The sequence below is a fragment of the Sinocyclocheilus rhinocerous genome, unplaced genomic scaffold (assembly GCF_001515625.1).
Source record: "Sinocyclocheilus rhinocerous isolate Xijiao unplaced genomic scaffold, SAMN03320098_v1.1 scaffold299, whole genome shotgun sequence".
NCBI lineage: Eukaryota > Metazoa > Chordata > Actinopteri > Cypriniformes > Cyprinidae > Sinocyclocheilus > Sinocyclocheilus rhinocerous.
The window spans coordinates 2676616-2694635 of NW_015652998.1; the positions used below are offsets into that span (position 1 = coordinate 2676616).

Sequence of the window (18020 nt, forward strand, 5' to 3'; positions counted from 1 at the left end):
AACAATACTCGGCAGTGAGAGAGAGGAAGTCCATGGCTTATGTAGCATGTCTGATTGGATTCAGCTGTGTGTGTGAGAGATCAGTGCATTCAGCTGTGTGTGTGTAATCAGTGCAATGGTTGATGGGAAATGCAGTCCAGGGTGATGTGTAACAGTCTGTGTGGTGTGAGAGTCAATGTAATGGGAGAGCGACCTCTGGTGGCAATCGGCCGGAAGGCCACGGACCGGATTCTTGACAATAATATTCTTGATCATTCAAGAATATTCAAGTAGAGAAAGTAGAGAACAGAGAGGAAAGGTTTAAGGAAAGAAAACATATTGGTATCAGACTGGATGAAGGCTCAGTGTCTCTGGAGGACATGGGCTAACCATTAGGGCAAGCTTAAAAAAATAAAAATAATAATAATAATAATAATAATAGTAATACAAAATAAACTTCCTCACAATAAATCCCAGCCCACAGTACAGAATCCTGCGCTATGCTCAGAGAAGAAAAGCTCACTCTGCTTCACACAGAATAGCCCATGCATGGTTATTAGCTCTGTATGTCTCACTGTTATGCAAAGAATATTAAGCAGACTTCAATCACAATATTCAATTATACACCCAATAGTTTTTTTCATTAGTCATTCAATGGATGGCTGGGCAGTGGGAGAGCGGAGCTTCTTTTGTGAGCGAAAGGGAGGAAAATCAATTGCTTTCATATGAAGGAATTGCAGGGAGATTGTAAAAATGACATCTCCAGTCATGTGTCTCTGTTGAGTAATGACGAAGCAATATCCCTGCTGGATAAAAACGAAAAGACGGGGGAAAACGAAAAAGAAACACCTTTGGCTGTGCTCCATGACCAGCGGACAGATTAAAGCTCCTATAAAAGTTTCCCATCTTGCCATAAGCACGTGTTGGGGACCTGGGGAAAAGTATCACTTTAATATCACTCCTAGTATATAGTAGCAGTTGATCATTAGCGGTCACTATCACCAACACCTGAAGTATTCAGCTCTGGCATTTAAATTCTGCTCCATCTTTGCTACAGACACAATTTCTAAGCGATCATACTTCCAATTTCCAACTGGTGGTCAAGTACATATCTATGGACCAGAGTATAACAGACACAAACTAGCACCCATTTAAAACACCCTGGCTACCAGCTAGAACACGTAGCAACTTAATTAAATGCTGTGGCAACCACCCTCAACACCATACTGTTAAAATAAACTTGATTAATATTGTATTTATTAACCCTTGACTTCTCTAATAACTACTAATAGTAATGTGTGTGCATTTGTGTCAGCTTTAGCTATAGTTTTAAGGACCAAATGCCTCCAAAAAATTTTTAAAAACCTAATAAATAAATAAAACTATTGCGGAATAGGCAACAACGGGTTACACATTTATTCAATAAGTTAAACTTGGTTTGTAGTTACTAATAATAGTGTATTTGTAACAACTTGGGCTATATTTTTGGGGACCAAATGTCTGCACAAAAATAGAAAAACCTAAATTAAAAATAAATAAATATAAATAAAACAATATAAATAAAATAAATCAAGAAAGAAAGAAATTAATTAATTAATTAAAAATTGAATAAAATACATATAATTAAATGAAATATTATTTTAAAAGTTTTGGTTGGGGTAGACTATAGAAATTTGCTAACTTATAAGCTAATACAGAGAAGGAACTCAACTAAATGTTGACATTTTCTAAAGAAAATGTGAGAAATGATGCGAGATGATGATGCTTTACCGTTTGCCAGAACAGTAGTTGCTACAGTGTTTTGTTTAATGCTATAAGCTGCTTTGTGGTTGCTTGCTTACCCAACTGAACAGTCTCTATGATATCCTGGTCTTTAGATATGGCTTGGATCTCTCCTTCAAATGCAAGTTTTATCATCCTCCAGGCGAAAACGGTGTATCTAATTGCTTAAAAAAGTAATAGCACACCTCTCCTTAACAAACCGCATAATTTAAGGCATCATTTGTTCAGCGTTTACTACCAATGCTAGGTTCTCACCATGACATAAAAAAGTGTGTGTGTTTAGGAGAACTTTGCCTCGACTGAATTGGCCACCAACAGCTCATTAATAAACTCATTGACATTCACATTTTATAGCAAACCCTGGATTTTCCTTACGCCAGGGGGAACAGGAAAGCAATTTCATTCAAGTCAATAAAACAAATTTTCAGAAAACATTTACAGGGGCAGGATAGCAGTTCCTTGAGAAAGAAAGAAAAAAAAAGAAACTCAATTATCGGACAGCATGGAAAGTGGCTTGTCACGAGCGCTCTCCACATATGCTCATTTCAACACACATAACAGGTCAAGCGTCACTTTCCACTGGCTCCTTCACAGAAAACAACACCACATCTCAGCACCTTCCTGTCTGAGGATGTTCATTTTACACTTCACAGAAAAGCACTGGACCCTGGGGATTGTTACGCCACTCTCCATTCTCTCCGGCATAATTGCTTGAACAATTACAACTGACACGTACTGCGAAGTTCCTCTTTTGATGTTTAAAGGACTTGTTCTGGGGCGGCCACATAAAAAAAGACCTTGAAGCCTGACAGAAGGAGTTTGCACTTTATGGCCTTATTTGATTTGGCATTTATTACTCTTGTACTTAAAGCAAAATGTTGATGTACAATTGGATTTTTGTGCTGGAGACTTTGTAAGCTTTAAAACTTTTCCTTTTCACAGTCTTTATCTGAGCATCATGGTTAGTGAACCATGAGCACTTAGCCAAAAAGTGATATTCTGTAGTGTATAGTGTTGAAATGTAAATTTTTTATATATAATTTTTTTAAATATAATATAATATAATATAATATAATACAATACACAGTCACCGGCTACTTTATTATGTACAACTGTTCAACTGCTCGTTAACACAAATATTGAATCAGCCAATCACATGCCAGCAACTCAATGCATTTAGGCAATATGCTGAAGTTCAAACCGAGCTTCAGAATGGGAAAGAAATGTGATTTAAGTGACTTTGAACATGGCATGGCTGTTGGTGCCAGACGGACTGGACTGAGTATTTCAGAAACTGCTGATCAACTGGGATTTTCACTCACAACTATCTCTGGAGATTACGGAGAATGGTCTGAAAAAGAGAAAATATCCAGTGAGTGGCACTTCTGTGGGTGAAAATGCCTTGTTGATGCCAGAATTCAGAGGAGAATGGCCAGACTGGACCAAGCTGATAGGCAACAGTAACTCAAATAATCACTCATTTCAACCGAGTTGCAGATGAGCATCTCTGAATGCAGTTTCGAAAGCAAAAGGGGGTCCCAACCCACTGCTAGCAAGGTATACCTAATAAAGTGGCCTGTGAGTGTTTATATATATACACACTCACACACCCGCACAGAAATGTGTTGTCAGCACTGCTCTGATGATTTTCAAAATAGTTTAGCAACTTAAAAGCTTCTTGTCATTTCTCAGCAACAAGGTAATAATGGCGTTCTTGAAGCAGATGAACTTACAGTTTCACTATAAGTAGAGACGCTGCTGCCGAACTCGCACAGACTCCAGTAACTCACACACACTTAATCTCTCTCTCTCTCTCATAACTTCATTGGTCATAACTGCATTAGTCTGCTATTAACAGCTCAAGCCTCTGTTACAGGTCTAAAATGACGTTTTGGAATTAGCAATGGAGGTGTGGGATGAGATGTGTAAGAAATTAATCCTACACAAGGACAAAAGCCTGACGAATGTTTTGAAATACATCATCTGAACAATATTAGAGGTGTGGCAACTGTAGTATAAGTGGAATAATTGACTCCGGGCCATTGAATTATTAGAAAATAACTCCTCTTCGCGTCATGGCCGCATCACCACCTCGGATGTGCATTATTTTCTAATAATTCAATGGACCGTCGTCAATTATTCCTTACTTATTATACGAATTATTTTTTTTAACAAATGGCACTAATTACTACATGTTAATTCATTATTATTATTATTATTGAGTAATATTTGACTTAATTCATAAATAATATTTTTGTGCAGTTGTAACACATGCCATTTTACAACCTCAACAGAGCACATCATTAAAAGTTAAAAAGGACAAATTGTCTGATATTTTTAAGACTTGTTGACCTAGACAGAGTTTTGAGGGTCTTGCAAACTATTCTTTTCCTTCTGCTGACACAACACAGTAATAAATCGAACAGCGAAACGTCTAATTTATTTATTTATTTATTTTACTTCAGGAATTGTTACAATCTACCACATTACTAGACGATCAGCATTTTCAGAAAGGCAGCGGACACTGTAAAAAACACCTTGACAAACTCTCCTTACATTGACTTCAGTGGTTAGATTATGTGGTCTTGACAAACAAAGTGGTTTCTGTTTTCTTTTTGTGAACTTGTCTCAGTTTTCTTCTAGTGTCGACTAAAACACAAAACTAAGGACTGCCTGCCAAGATTTCTACAAAGATGCCAGTGAAAACTCAGAATGGAGAAAAGTCTAAGAAATTGCTATGGCAATAGCTGCTGATGTCTTTTCAATCAAAATATTTCATTTTAACACACAAGAAAAGAACTAAATATACATAAGATTCATGTTTCTACATTTCATGTGAAGTAAACTTTTGTTTTTGTGCCCAGCATCAAGCAACACCTGCTTAAGATAGCAAAAGAAGGTTTGGAAGCATTAAAAATGATGCAGTGGCATGTTGTTGTTGTTTTTTCTCTTTCCCCTGTAGGCGCTGCTCTTTGTTCTTCTAATTACAGCCGAAACAGTGAAAAACGATAGCAATGGTGAGAAGTACTGGAAGGTAGATTTCAGAAGCAACATGATTTAAACAAGGAGCTGGAAGCTGTGTAAATACCCATCAGGAAAGATACTCAAAGTTGAACGCAAGAGTTTGAAATCAAACTCAAGATGAGTGTAAAACAGCAAATATGTATCTAATCGTACCTAAGAATGAGATAACAGTTGATAACAGTCGTAAAACTTGAGCCTAAACAACCATAGTGTGTGTAATGATGGAAGAAAGATCTGTTAAAATGAAAATCAGAAGTGTGACTCTTAATGGCTGTTAAAAGTGATAGAAAATTATCATTCATTCAATGCCGTTTCAAACCTGTATGACTTTCCTTCTTCTGTGAAATATATTATGAAGAATACTGATAACCAAATCCTTTTGATTACCATTGACTTGCATTGTATGGACAAAAAAAGCGAAAAGCGTTGTGTTTTGTAGTAAACAAATCCATTAAGACATTTTTAATTGCAAACATAGTCCTCTATCCACAACGTTGTCTCGAGACGTTGTCTCGTCTGAATCAGGAGAGAAATATGTACAGATCAAGCACTGTTTACAAGCAAAAGCAGTTCAAAACAATTCTAAACAAATATGTCAATAGATTTTGATGTGAGAGCACAACACGGGATGGACTTTTTCACTGAAGGAATCGTTATTATGGATTAGTTCTTATGGTAAAGCAATCTGAAAAGTGTGGATGAGAGGAAATACCTTTGAGGTCCAGGTTGCGGGCTCCATTGGAGTGCTGCGTGACCGTGCGGGAGTCGATCTTGAGCATGTGCACGTTGCTGTCATCGCGGGACACCATCACGTTGTGATCTGTAGAAAAATTTCACCATAGTGCATTTGTAAACTAATACATTTTGACGTGTGCATCACATAACCAGTTCCATATGTATAGCTTTTTTAACGTAGTAAAATTCCTTGGTAGCTCACCTGGTACAACTTTGTATATGTGGTGCGCAGTGCTAGGTACCGTGTCCCGTGAAACACAAGTCATGATAGGCCCTGTTCCAAATCGCATCCTAAACCCTCGCAGTCTTCATCTGAGTCCGCACTTTCGTGACATAATGCCGCTTTGACTGTCGGGTAGAAGTCTGCTGCGGAGCTTGCCCCAGTGAGGGCTCGGCAGAAGTGCGCATCGAGGGCGCAAAGGGGGCACTCGCGAGCACCCTTTTGAATGCTAACAGGAGAGAAATATGTACAGATCAAGCACTGTTTACAAGCAAAAGCAGTTCAAAACAATTCTAAACAAATATGTCAATAGATTTTGATGTGAGAGCACAACACGGGATGGACTTTTTCACTGAAGGAATCGTTATTATGGATTAGTTCTTATGGTAAAGCAATCTGAAAAGTGTGGATGAGAGGAAATACCTTTGAGGTCCAGGTTGCGGGCTCCATTGGAGTGCTGCGTGACCGTGCGGGAGTCGATCTTGAGCATGTGCACGTTGCTGTCATCGCGGGACACCATCACGTTGTGCCACTGGTTGTCATTGAGCGGCTTGTCGGAGTTGCCCTTCATGTGGGACCGCCCATTGCCCAAGTCAAAAACATAATGGATGTACCTGCAATACATCAGTTCCACTGTCAATCACACAGCCCAGTGGAATCAGGCAACCCTCTTTAGGACACAAGTCATGATAGGCCCTGTTCCAAATCGCATCCTAAACCCTCGCAGTCTTCATCTGAGTCCGCACTTTCGTGACATAATGCCGCTTTGACTGTCGGGTAGAAGTCTGCTGCGGAGCTTGCCCCAGTGAGGGCTCGGCAGAAGTGCGCATCGAGGGCGCAAAGGGGGCACTCGCGAGCACCCTTTTGAATGCTAAAATGACGAATGGGACACCCTTACATCAGTTCCACTGTCAATCACACAGCCCAGTGGAATCAGGCAACTCTCTTTAGGATGACAATACTGCCTTTTTGCTTCCAAATCAATATAACAAGGCTTGAAATACTGGCACAGACAGATTTCCATCCTGTCAGACACTCTGTGTGCAGCCGCAGTAAACAGCTTACAGTCTTCAGGAAAATGTCCCTTAAACTTCAATGCACTGTAGCTCCATATATTATATAGGAATTTTTGTTGCTTTGAAATTGTTTGCGTATACTTCATTTCACATATAATCTGTTTAATTTGAAGATTTTATCTGCACATTTGTCAGTGACAAATGTGCTTTGGTTGATAACTAATATGCCAATATTAGTCATGCACAAGATATCACTATCATATCAGTTATCAGCTAGTATTTGATATATATATATATATGGTCTCGTGGACTTAACGGACACGCGCACGCGGTGGCCATTATTTGTTCGCAAGACGAAAGTGCACATGAAGTGTTCCATTTGGGACAGGGCCATAAAAAAACTCAAAGAATTGAAGCAAGCTAAAATAGCACGGTTGCTTCAGCAATGTATTTGTATCTCACTTTTGCTTTTGTTAACATTATGTTTTGTTTACAGTAAGGTTTAGTATATGTGGTAAGATTACCTATTAGAAACTGCCCTGATGCGTACAAACACCAATATAATAAAAATTTGCCAGATTCACATTCATCTGTTTAAAACTAAGTGCCATTGGACATTTCACTTTGAAAGTGTCGTGCAACGTACAAGTAGTACCGCAATACCATTTAGCAGAAATGTTACCATAGGCAAGTTTTTCCAATGAGCCTAGGTTGGATAATTTCCAAATCTTTCAAGAAAGACTTAACGTCAGCTTCGGGTTGTTTAGCAGTGAAATATGCCTTATGGGAAATCATCTTTCCTGATAGAATGGGGATTTTCAGCATTAGAGCTCAAAAGTAACTACAGCAGTAGTTCCCTCATAAGACATTGAATACATGTCTTATACCTTTTTTTCCGCTTTTCAAATACTTTTTTGCTATGTTATAATTCTGTGATTCATCTCCGAGCTGTTTGTGTGGCTTACATTGTAACTCTTTAGTGAAAAATGGTCTGAAATGCCTAAATGTGCAAAAATACTGCCAGAACTAAGACACTCTTGCACTCTATTCAAACAACAAAAAAAAGGAGTGTTCGATACCGACGAGGCCATGGAGATATACAGTGCTCTGCTCATATTTATTCAAACTACTGTATAAACATTAGAATTTGCAAATGCTGGTAGTTGCTCACAGTTCATACATCAAGATACTGCAGAGAAAGAAAGAGAGAGAGAAAGAAAGTGTGCTCATTAGCGCTCTCTCATTTCAAATGCTTGTGCAGACTCCGGTGAGAGGCAAGGCCACCTGCTGTCTAATTGCTTACTGAATGACTGACTTTCTGGACCACTGCGTCTGAGGAAGTTAAACATCTGAGGCACTTTCCCCTTTTTCACTATTCGTTTTTGCCCAATGGAATAAAATTCAAACAGCAAATCAGGTTGTTGTACCTGCTATGATTGGCATAAGCAGTGTGATTGAACTGAAAAATCTTTTACTAGGCTGGTGGGAAAAAAAAAAAAAAATCTGATCCAAGACTGCGGATCTCCCACGTGGCGGCTTTGGCATGTGGCTTGGGAACAGAGTGGGCTGCCAATAAATAGAATACCGTTAATCAAATAACACTTACATTACATGTGATTAAAAGCTGCTCTTTTTTCATCAATGTCACCAGTGCTTACTTTATCTTTTCGAAATGGATTTGCACTTTTCTTGTGAGCCGATTACAGTATCTGAGGCTTAGAATAGCAATCCATGCAATCATTCCTCTGAAATTGCTCTTGATTGACGAGCAGACACAGTCGCCTCAGAGTCATCGGGCATAAGCCTGAACGCCAATGAATAACTCATGGTGAGCTCCTTCCTAGCAGATACCGATCAGCATTTACGCATAACCAAAAGCAACTGATGCAGAATTTGTTTAAATTTAAATATGGCCCCTATCCTGTGATGATTCATCAAGCGATTCTCCTCCTCCTTGTACCTTTAACTAAATGCCAAGGAGACAAATGTGCAAATCTTATAATGCGACTTGACTCACCCTCCCACGGCTATGATTCACATCCAAGTAATGTCTCTTAACTAATCGCAAACTTAAACCCGTTGTTTAGCGTGGTGGCTTAACTTCATCTGGATGTCTCTCATATTCTTAAGTGTGTAGCTAGCTGCTTACATGTGATCCCTCGTATATCTGCTGTATCTTCTGGGAGTTTCTGCAATGATATCAGCATCTCTCTCTCCTACAGAAACAACTGTGCGTTAGTTTTGTCAGAAAAGGCCTTTGAGCTCTAACTCTCCCGGGACTGATGTTTGTGTGCTGAAGGATGAGATCACCAACAATCTGTGTAATGTACTGAAGATGAACTTTGAGCTGTCAGACTGGAATGTCTCAATATCTGGATTTATAATTTCACATGGGTGGGAGAGTATAAGAAAAGACTAGTTTTTAGTCTCAAGGGCTTTTTCTTCCTCTCAGTGGTTCCTACAGAATCCCACCCACCCCGATTCAAACAAATAACTGATCTAAAAATTACAATGCGAATTTGGTAGCATACTGCAATGTTTTAAAGATTTAATTATTGGGCTAACTTTTACTATTTTTAATAAAATTCAAATATTAATTAAAAAAAAAAAACTGCATATGAACATCACGTTTCAGTAAAATGAGTCAGATTCAGTGAGTTCATTCAGTAAAGGATTCATCAAATTGATTCTAGCTCTGTTCCAAAACCACTTGAGTTGTTTCGCTGTATACTGCCTACATAGACAGCTGACTTCTAAGAAAGCATGCTAACTGAAATGAAACCTTTGAAGTGACTGATTTAGAACACTCCATGCTCCAAACTCACCTTAATTTCAGCAGAGCTTGACTAACAACACAATACACAAAACTAAGCAGCACACACAAATACTGGTTTAACCCTTAAATGCATACCTCGGGTCTTTAGCGACCCGGGACATCATTCTCTACCCTCTCCCTCCTTAATTTTTTTAAGTTAGACATCAACTTTTTTAGTATTCCTCAATCTATTAGTTATAAACAATATAACAAGAAAATAATAGTAAAATATAAAAGAATGCCAGTTTTCTGATTAATTTTTTGTAAAAAGTGTATAGGGTTGCTAGAGACCCGAGGTATGTAAATGTGTAGGCTAAGTATTTTTTCCTGCGCAACTACATTTACATATCTGATGACTCAATATGTGCAATGCATAAAATAAGCAGGTTTACATTTTTAACCCATCATTTTGATCGGATTTAAGTTATATTTAAGATTAACTTTAATCCTGTTGCACATAACTTTAAACTCAGATTTAAATCTCAATAATGGATTAACTTTAAACGTAACCCTTATATGCATACCTCGGGTTTTAGCGACCCGGTACATCATTCTCTACCCTCTCCCTCCTTCATTTTTTTAAGTTAGACATCCACTTTCTTAGTATTCCTCAATCTATTAATTATAAACAATATTACAAGAAAAAAATAGTAAAATATAAAAGAATGCCAGTTTTCTGATTAATTTTTTGTAAAAAGTGTATAGGGTTGCTAGAGACCCGAGGTATGTAAATATGTAAGTATTTTTTCCAGCGCAACTATATTTAAATATCTGATGACTCAATATGTGCAATGCATATTTTTCCCTCAAGGTAGCACTGTTTGATACACAATGATGACGTGACGTTTCACCTATAATTAACGCAGACATAAAACAAACCAATATTATCAGCAAAAATTGAAGTGGTTTGAATGGCTTTACTGCAGAGCAATTACTATACACAATGAAATATAAATGTCGCTGTCATTTAATACTGGATGTGGTGAATAAGCTGCCAGTGATCAAAATATTGAATATGAAGTCATTGAAAACAATTGTTTTGAGAATATGGCTGAGATCGTGAATATGAGGCAGATGCTGAATGTACTGTGGAAGTGCGCTCTGACGATGACAGCGATGGTAAAATCATCTGCTCAAATTGAACCCTTTTAAGTTTCAAAAGGTAACGAAATAAGCTTTTATTCTTCTTTAATTGTTCTTAAAATATCAAGAGAGTTTTTTGCTATTGCAGCAGTTAGAGATCCATCCGTGCTGGATATATAGGTCCGGGTCGCTAAAGACCCAAATATGTAATAATGATTGGCGAAACATTCATGCATTTAAGGGTTAAATACTTTTGTGTTTGCCTTTGGCCAAAACATTGAGTCTTAGTAGGCAGCATAAATAAGATGCCTACCTTTAAAGGCACCTTAAAAGGCAGGTCGCTAGACTTTGCAACAAAGTCTGTAAATTTCTTGTGAAATTCATTAAACGAACCAAATTTGTTTATGAAACGGACTACACTAGTTATGCTGTATGTTTCTGAGTGCAGCCAACAAAGATTACACAATATGAGAAAGTATTGTCTTAGCATTATTTCACAATACACAGTTTTTTTTCATCACATTCAAATTAGATGGAAAGCGAAAAATTTAGAGAATAATATCATTTCCTTTGCTGTAGCGCCATAGAATAGTTCAGGAAACTTTGCTTTCTGCTAAGGTGTCTTTTTCTCTGTCTCTCAGGCCTCAGGCTTTCCATCACCTATAGCTAAGGCTTAACTTTATATTGCACTCTAATTTCATCTCTCTCTCTTTTCTCAATCAGGTAGTTCTCTATGTTATTATCATTTCATAATACCCTGCCTATTTCTGAAATTTCTAGTTCCTTATTTGTGCAGTCATGTTAAGAAATCTTCTATTCTCATCTCTTCTTTATAGTTCCCATCTCAACTTCACACTTTAATTAAAGGGCTTTTATTAATAGGATTTGAAAGCTTAATGCTGTTTTTTTTTTTTAGCAATGAGTATGGCCAATAGTGACGCACTCCAAAAAGTCATTTAATAATGAACAAATTTTATTCAATGAGCTTTTACTCTGATTGGTTTGAAGCAGCAGAGGGCGGAGTCAAACGCTGAATCATACAGTTCAGCCATTTAAAGACCACATGAAATCAACTGATCACAGTTTTCTTTTCTAAGCACATTTCTTACCGGACATTTGGGCAGAACATTTATTTTTTATTAAAGGAAGATGGGCTTTTTCACTCAAGAGCATTTGATTGGACAAAAATCTGTGTATTGCAAGATGACTATTTGAATATGAGTATTTTTTTGAATATTTTTTGTACGTTTTCACAGAAGAGAAATACTGTAAATCTACTGTACTGTAAAGTGTTATAATTGTTAAACAAATTATTAAAAACCATTTTGTTAACTGAAAGCTGAAATAAAATAAAATATAAATGTTAGATAAAAATGTAAGCTTAAAAAACGTTAAAAAAAAATGTTGCCTTTGCAACTAACTGAAATTAAAAAAAAAAAAAGTTTAAGATGAAGTACTAATATTACTTAAACAAAACTGAAAAGTAAAAAAATATATAGCTAACAAAAATATTAAAACATACTAAAATCAAAATGAAATCTGAAAAAAATTGTTTATTATTATATATCTGCTTCCAATTGTGAAATGTATATATCTGCTAAAAGGGATTTTTTTTGTAAATGAACTAAAAGCAACAACATTCAAATTTTAATTTTAATTTCATGGGGCTCTATGGCAAGTCATTCAAACTTTGGTGTTGGAACGTAATTATTTTTTTTCTTCACTCACTCACCCCTTCACAAGCTCGATCACGATAAAGTCACTGCCGTCTCCAGAGTTAAACAGCATCAGACCGTCGGGACTGGTGGTCTTGAACTGGAAGAAGAGGTGCATGGAGGCGTAAGCCTGCAGGGTGGACAGCGACACATAGCTGGCTCGATTCCGGAAGCTGACGGGATCTGCCACGATGCGGCGCATGCCGAAGCGGGCATTGAGCTCACAGTAGGAGATGTCACCATTCTTGCACTGGTCTAGGTACGGCATGCCATTGAAAGAGAGGCCCTGCAGGTGGCCGATGAAGTTGGAAGGCATGACTGCGATGAAGCGCCGCTCGGTCATGATGCCCGTCTCTATGTGATGGAACTCCAACTGCGTGTGTGCTCCGCTCATCTGGCCTGTGGCGGAACCAAACACGCTCGATTAGTCAGGTCTGGGAACTGATGATATGAGGGAATGGCATGCTGCCTGAGCCCATCCCAAGGCAAGTACAGCTTTTGATGTTCAATTCAGAGTTGGATGTACGGTAATGCTGAACTTGCAGTGTGCAAGATGAATCTAAACCTGTACAACTGTACTACATATAATCTTTCAGTTGTCGACACAACGATAAATGAATAACTAGGCATGATGTGGCAAGTTTTAAGTGTCAAGCAAGTCTATGTACACTGAACGTGAAAATCCATATGATAACATTCTGTGAGAATTGTAATAAAATTTAAGTCGTTATTCACTGAAAATCTTGGGTCATTATAGAAATAGCGATTTCTGAGCAAACTATTCTTTTGAGTCAAATTTTGTGAATGGATTGGATGATTCATTTCACAAAAGCAGTCTGAAAAGATTCATTCACAAATCTATTTTAGACCAATTAGATTTCCTAGTTTCACAGTGGGCGGGGCCACCCTGCAATCGACAAAATGTCAACAAAATGTCTGAAATGCTGAAACGTGCATTGCATTATTGGACTTTTCACACTGCTCTTAACCCTGGGGTATGATCATTCTAAACACCGCTTTTTACCCGGGGTTATGAAACCCTGGGTTAATTATTGTGAACCCTATTGTGGGTTAACTAGTGTGAAAAGCCCTTACGTGTACTACCAAATGTTTGGGGTTGGTACAATTTTTTAATGTTTATGAAAGAAGTCTCTTATGCTCACCAAAGCTGGATTTATTTGATCAAAAATACAGTAAAACGGTAATATTGTAATTATTATTAAAACAATTATATTTTTATATATTTTAAATGTAATTTATTGATGTGATGGCAACGCTTTCAGCAGCCATTACTCCAGTCTTCAGTGTTACACAATCTTTCAGAAATCATTCTAATATGCTAATTTGATGCTTAAGAAACATTTCTTATTATTATTATCAATGTCTTTGATGAATTAAAAAGTTCCAAAGAACAGCTTTTATCAGAAATATTTATTTTTATAACAATATAAAGGTCTTTACTGTGACTTCTAATCAATTTAATGTACCCTTGCAGAATAAAAGTATTAATGTCTTTCAAAAAAAATTTTTTTTCAGGATTCTTTGATGAATAGAAAGTTTAGAAGAACAGTTTGTATTTGATATATGAATCTTTTGTAACATTAAAAATGTCTTTACTCTCACTACTTGATTAACGTATTAAGAAAAGTGTTAATTTTCTTCAATAACAATCTTACTTTTTTCAAGATTCATTGATGAACAGAAAGTTCAAAAGAATGGTTTTTATTTGAAAAAAGAATAAATCTTTTGTAACATTAGAAACATCTTTACAGCCACTATTGAGTAATAATAACTATTTATTTAAAAAATAATAATAATCTTACTGACCCCAAACTTTTGAATGGTAGAGTATACTTGGACATACAGATTAAGACTGCGCAAGAGCACACTGAAGCTCGATTATAACTGTAATAACTGTCCGTGTGTCCTTATACAGTACATATACAGTGAGTGTGAGGTCTTTCTCTCACCCTCCACGGTCACATTGTCAACAGAGAGTTGCAGGCTCTTCCCACGGCGCACCACCTTCACAGAGTGCCACTCATTGTCATTCAGCTTATGCCCTGCGAACAGAGTCTCCGGTCCTTTACCTGCAGAGAGAGAGGGCCAAAGTCACACACCGCTGCAAGCTTCCTGTCTTATCAATACAGCACAGTCTACCTCACAGGCCTGGTGCTCTCACTTCACACACACATACAAATACAGACACAAAGTCACGGTGAACTGACAGGATGTATCTACAAACTCAAACATTTCCAGAGTGAGTGCACACACACATACTGACACTCATGAGCATACCTACACATTCAAACGTGCTCATTTACATTTCACACAACCAGGCGCCAACACAAAACATAGATACCATATCAAAACATATGTGACACACACATATGCTGTTCTGCTAACTCTTTCTGTGAGCCTCTATAGGGTATATATAATGTATTCTTTAAGACATATGGACCAGTATTGACATTCTACCATCGAAAAAAAAAAGTTTTTTTAACACATAGTAACAGCTCTATTATCATCATGAAGAACTCTTTTATGCTGAAATGGTTCTTTGTGTTAGAATTTAGCAGAGGTGGGACCAAGTCATTGTTTTGCAAGTCACAAGTAAGTCTCGAGTCAAGTCCCGAGTCAAGACAGACAAGTCCCAAGTCACGTCCCGAGTCAAGACAGGCAAGTCCAAGTCGAGTTGCAAGTCCTCAACTTTAAGATTCAAGTCTTAAACAAGTCATTAGTGCTCTTTGCCCAAATTAGTGTCTCAGTATTAATTACCATATCAAATTCATAGTAATTTATATCAGGAAGGCAGGTAGAATATTTGACATAGTTCAATTTCATGTGAGATGGGTGCCCTTAGTAAAACTACTCAAGTTCAATTTAGGGATTGTGCCAAAATAGGACAAGCAATCTCGATTATGGATTAACTTTAAACTTAATGGGGGTTTAAATCAAATAAAATGCACATGCAATTAAAATATGTAACTGATAGAACAAAAACAGTGGAAATCTGACAAAAACAGGTCTCAGAGGTGTTTATTACAAATAAAAATGAAAATTAAAGCACATCGAGTTGGCAGAGTGCGAGGGTCGTGGCGGGATGCGGATCCATCACTCATGGTGCACCTCGGTGTCGGACAAACAGAAGAAGTGAGGAATATTTAACAGCAGCGGTCACGGTGATGATGAGGCGAGCACCAGTGATCGCGGCCGCGCCTCTCGTTTCTCATGCCCGCTCCGTGTGTCTGCTGGGCGGCGATCAAACGGGCAGGGCAGCGCTTTTCATGAGCGGAGATCGCTATAGACGAATCATGTATTTTTATTTTTTTTCTTATCTCGGTTCTTTTGTCGTAAGCTGTGTTATTACTCCATTCGTTTATACTAGCCTATATATATAGAGCTCCCTAAACGCAGTCTCTGGCTTATTGCCAGTCAAGCGCAAGCACGCTGCAAGGACTCGTCTATAACGACTTTGATCTGATCATAAAGTCTTTCCGAGTCACAGGGCTCAAGTCCAAGTCAAGTCTCGAGTCATTGCTGTCAAAGTCTAAGTCTAGTCTCAAGTCTTCTTTAATTATGTCGAGTCGAGTCGCAAGTCATCAAATTTGGGACTCGAGTCCGAGTCAAGTCTCGAGTTGTGTGACTCGAGTCCACACCCCTGGAATTTAGGGTTCTTTATCCCTACCTTTGTTTTTCAAATCTTTAAATGTCAAAGTCACTCATTATTGGTTTTCTGCAGCTCAACCATCCAGCTACACAGACTGTCAACACACTCTCAATAGGTGAATGATTTCATTCTTAAAATGTCTATAAGTTTTAACTTTTAAATGTAACTGGTTACTGTTTCCTACCAATCATGTATTTTCCTTTTTAGTTTTTTAACAGAACATGTAAGTGATCAACTCAGTTGAGGATACTTTTCTCCTCTTCTCCACTAAGTACGTAACAGGTATATTAAATATATGATCCATATTGTTATTCTATACACATACATACATGCATACATACATATTTTCCTTCAGAAATCATTCTAATCTGCTAATTTGGTGCTCAAATAATAGTTACTCTTATTATCAATGATGAAAACAGTTGTTCTGCTTAGTGTTTTTTGAGGAAACTGTGCACTGTGTACATTTTTTTTTTCAAGATTCTTTGAAATAAAAAACTTTTGAAACATAAAAGTCTTTACTTTTTCTACTGGTTTATTTAATGCATCTTTGCTGAATAAAATAAAGATAAATCTTACTGTGTCCACACATTTGAACTGTAGTGTGTGTGCTGTGTATACAAACCCAATTCCAGAAAAGTTGGGACGTTTTGTAAAATGCAATAAAATCAAGAATCTGTTAATTCTCTTTAACTTTTATTTAATTGACGAAAGTACAAAGAAAAGATTTCCAAAGTTTTCACTGACCAACTTAAATGTATTTTGCAAATATAAACAAATTTAGATTTTGATGGCTGTAACACAGTCCAAAAAAGTTGGGACAGAGGCAAAATAAAAGTGAAAAGGTTATAGAATATCCAAATTAAACTATTTTGAAACAGTTCAGTTAGCAGTTGTATTGGTAATAGGTGAGGGTATCAGGTTTGGGTATAAAAGGAGCATCTCAGTCTTTGCGGGGCAAAGCTGGATCATAGCTCATCACTTTGTGGCAAAAATCACATTTCTCAAAGCAAACTCGCAAAGAATTTAAGTCTTTCCAACTACCATACATAATATTGTGAAAAGATTCAGGGAATCCAGAGAAATCTCAGTCTGTGTAGGGCAAAGCAGGAAACCTCAATTAAATGTGCATGACCTTTGAGCCCTCAGATGGCATTGCATAAGAAACTGTCATGCTGCTGTGTTAAATATAGCCACATGGGCTCAGGAGTACTTTTGTAAACCGTTTTCACTTATCACAGTCTGCCACTGCATCAATAAATGCAACTTGAATCTCTGTTACGCAAGGAGAAAGCTATACATCAATTCTATGCAGTGATGCCGCAGGGTTCTCTGGGCCAGAGCTCATCTCAGACAGTTAAAAAGACAGCGGAAATGTGTGCTGTGGTCAGATGAGTCCACATTTAAACTTGTTTCTTGGAAAAATGGACGCTGAGGACTATCCAGACTTTCATCAGCGAAAGATGCAAAACTTCTCTCATGGTATGGGGTGCAGTGCAGCAGAGCAAATGGCATGGGTGACTGGCATCTGTGCGAAGGTACAATTGGCAAGGAGGCATATATTGGGATTGTACAGAGACATATACTGCCATCATGATGACGCCTTTCATGGGAAGTCCATGGTTATTAGATCAAGAATGCCAAGTGTCATTCTGCATGTGTTACAACAGCGTGGTTTCACAGACAGATGTGGATGTGACTGACTGCCCAGCAGATCGGTCTCCTATTGAAAATGTATGACCAGTCATGAAAAGGAGAATCAGACAATAATGACTATGGACTGATGAGCAGCTGAAGTCTTGTATCAAGCAAGACTGGACAAAAATTCTGCATGCAAAACTTTAACAATTAGTATCCTCAAATCTCAAACGATTAAACATTGTAATTAAAAGGACAGTTGATGTGACACAGTGTTAAACATGCCTCTGTCCCAACTTTTTTGGAGTGTGTTGCAGCCATCAAAATCAAAATTTGTTTATAT

The 18020-nt window shown here is 37.6% G+C and overlaps 1 protein-coding gene across 1 annotated transcript in view; it reads right to left on the bottom strand.

Moving 5' to 3' along the window:
* Nucleotides 1-18020, bottom strand: part of LOC107715401 (neurexin-1-like) — a 422466-nt gene that overhangs the window by 244197 nt on the left and 160249 nt on the right. The window contains exons 14-16 of the mRNA XM_016521533.1: nucleotides 14340-14459; nucleotides 12387-12768; nucleotides 6164-6354 (exon numbers count right to left, since the gene is read on the bottom strand). Of these exons, the coding sequence (XP_016377019.1) occupies nucleotides 6164-6354; nucleotides 12387-12768; nucleotides 14340-14459 (693 nt within the window). The remainder of the gene's footprint in view (nucleotides 1-6163; nucleotides 6355-12386; nucleotides 12769-14339; nucleotides 14460-18020) is intronic.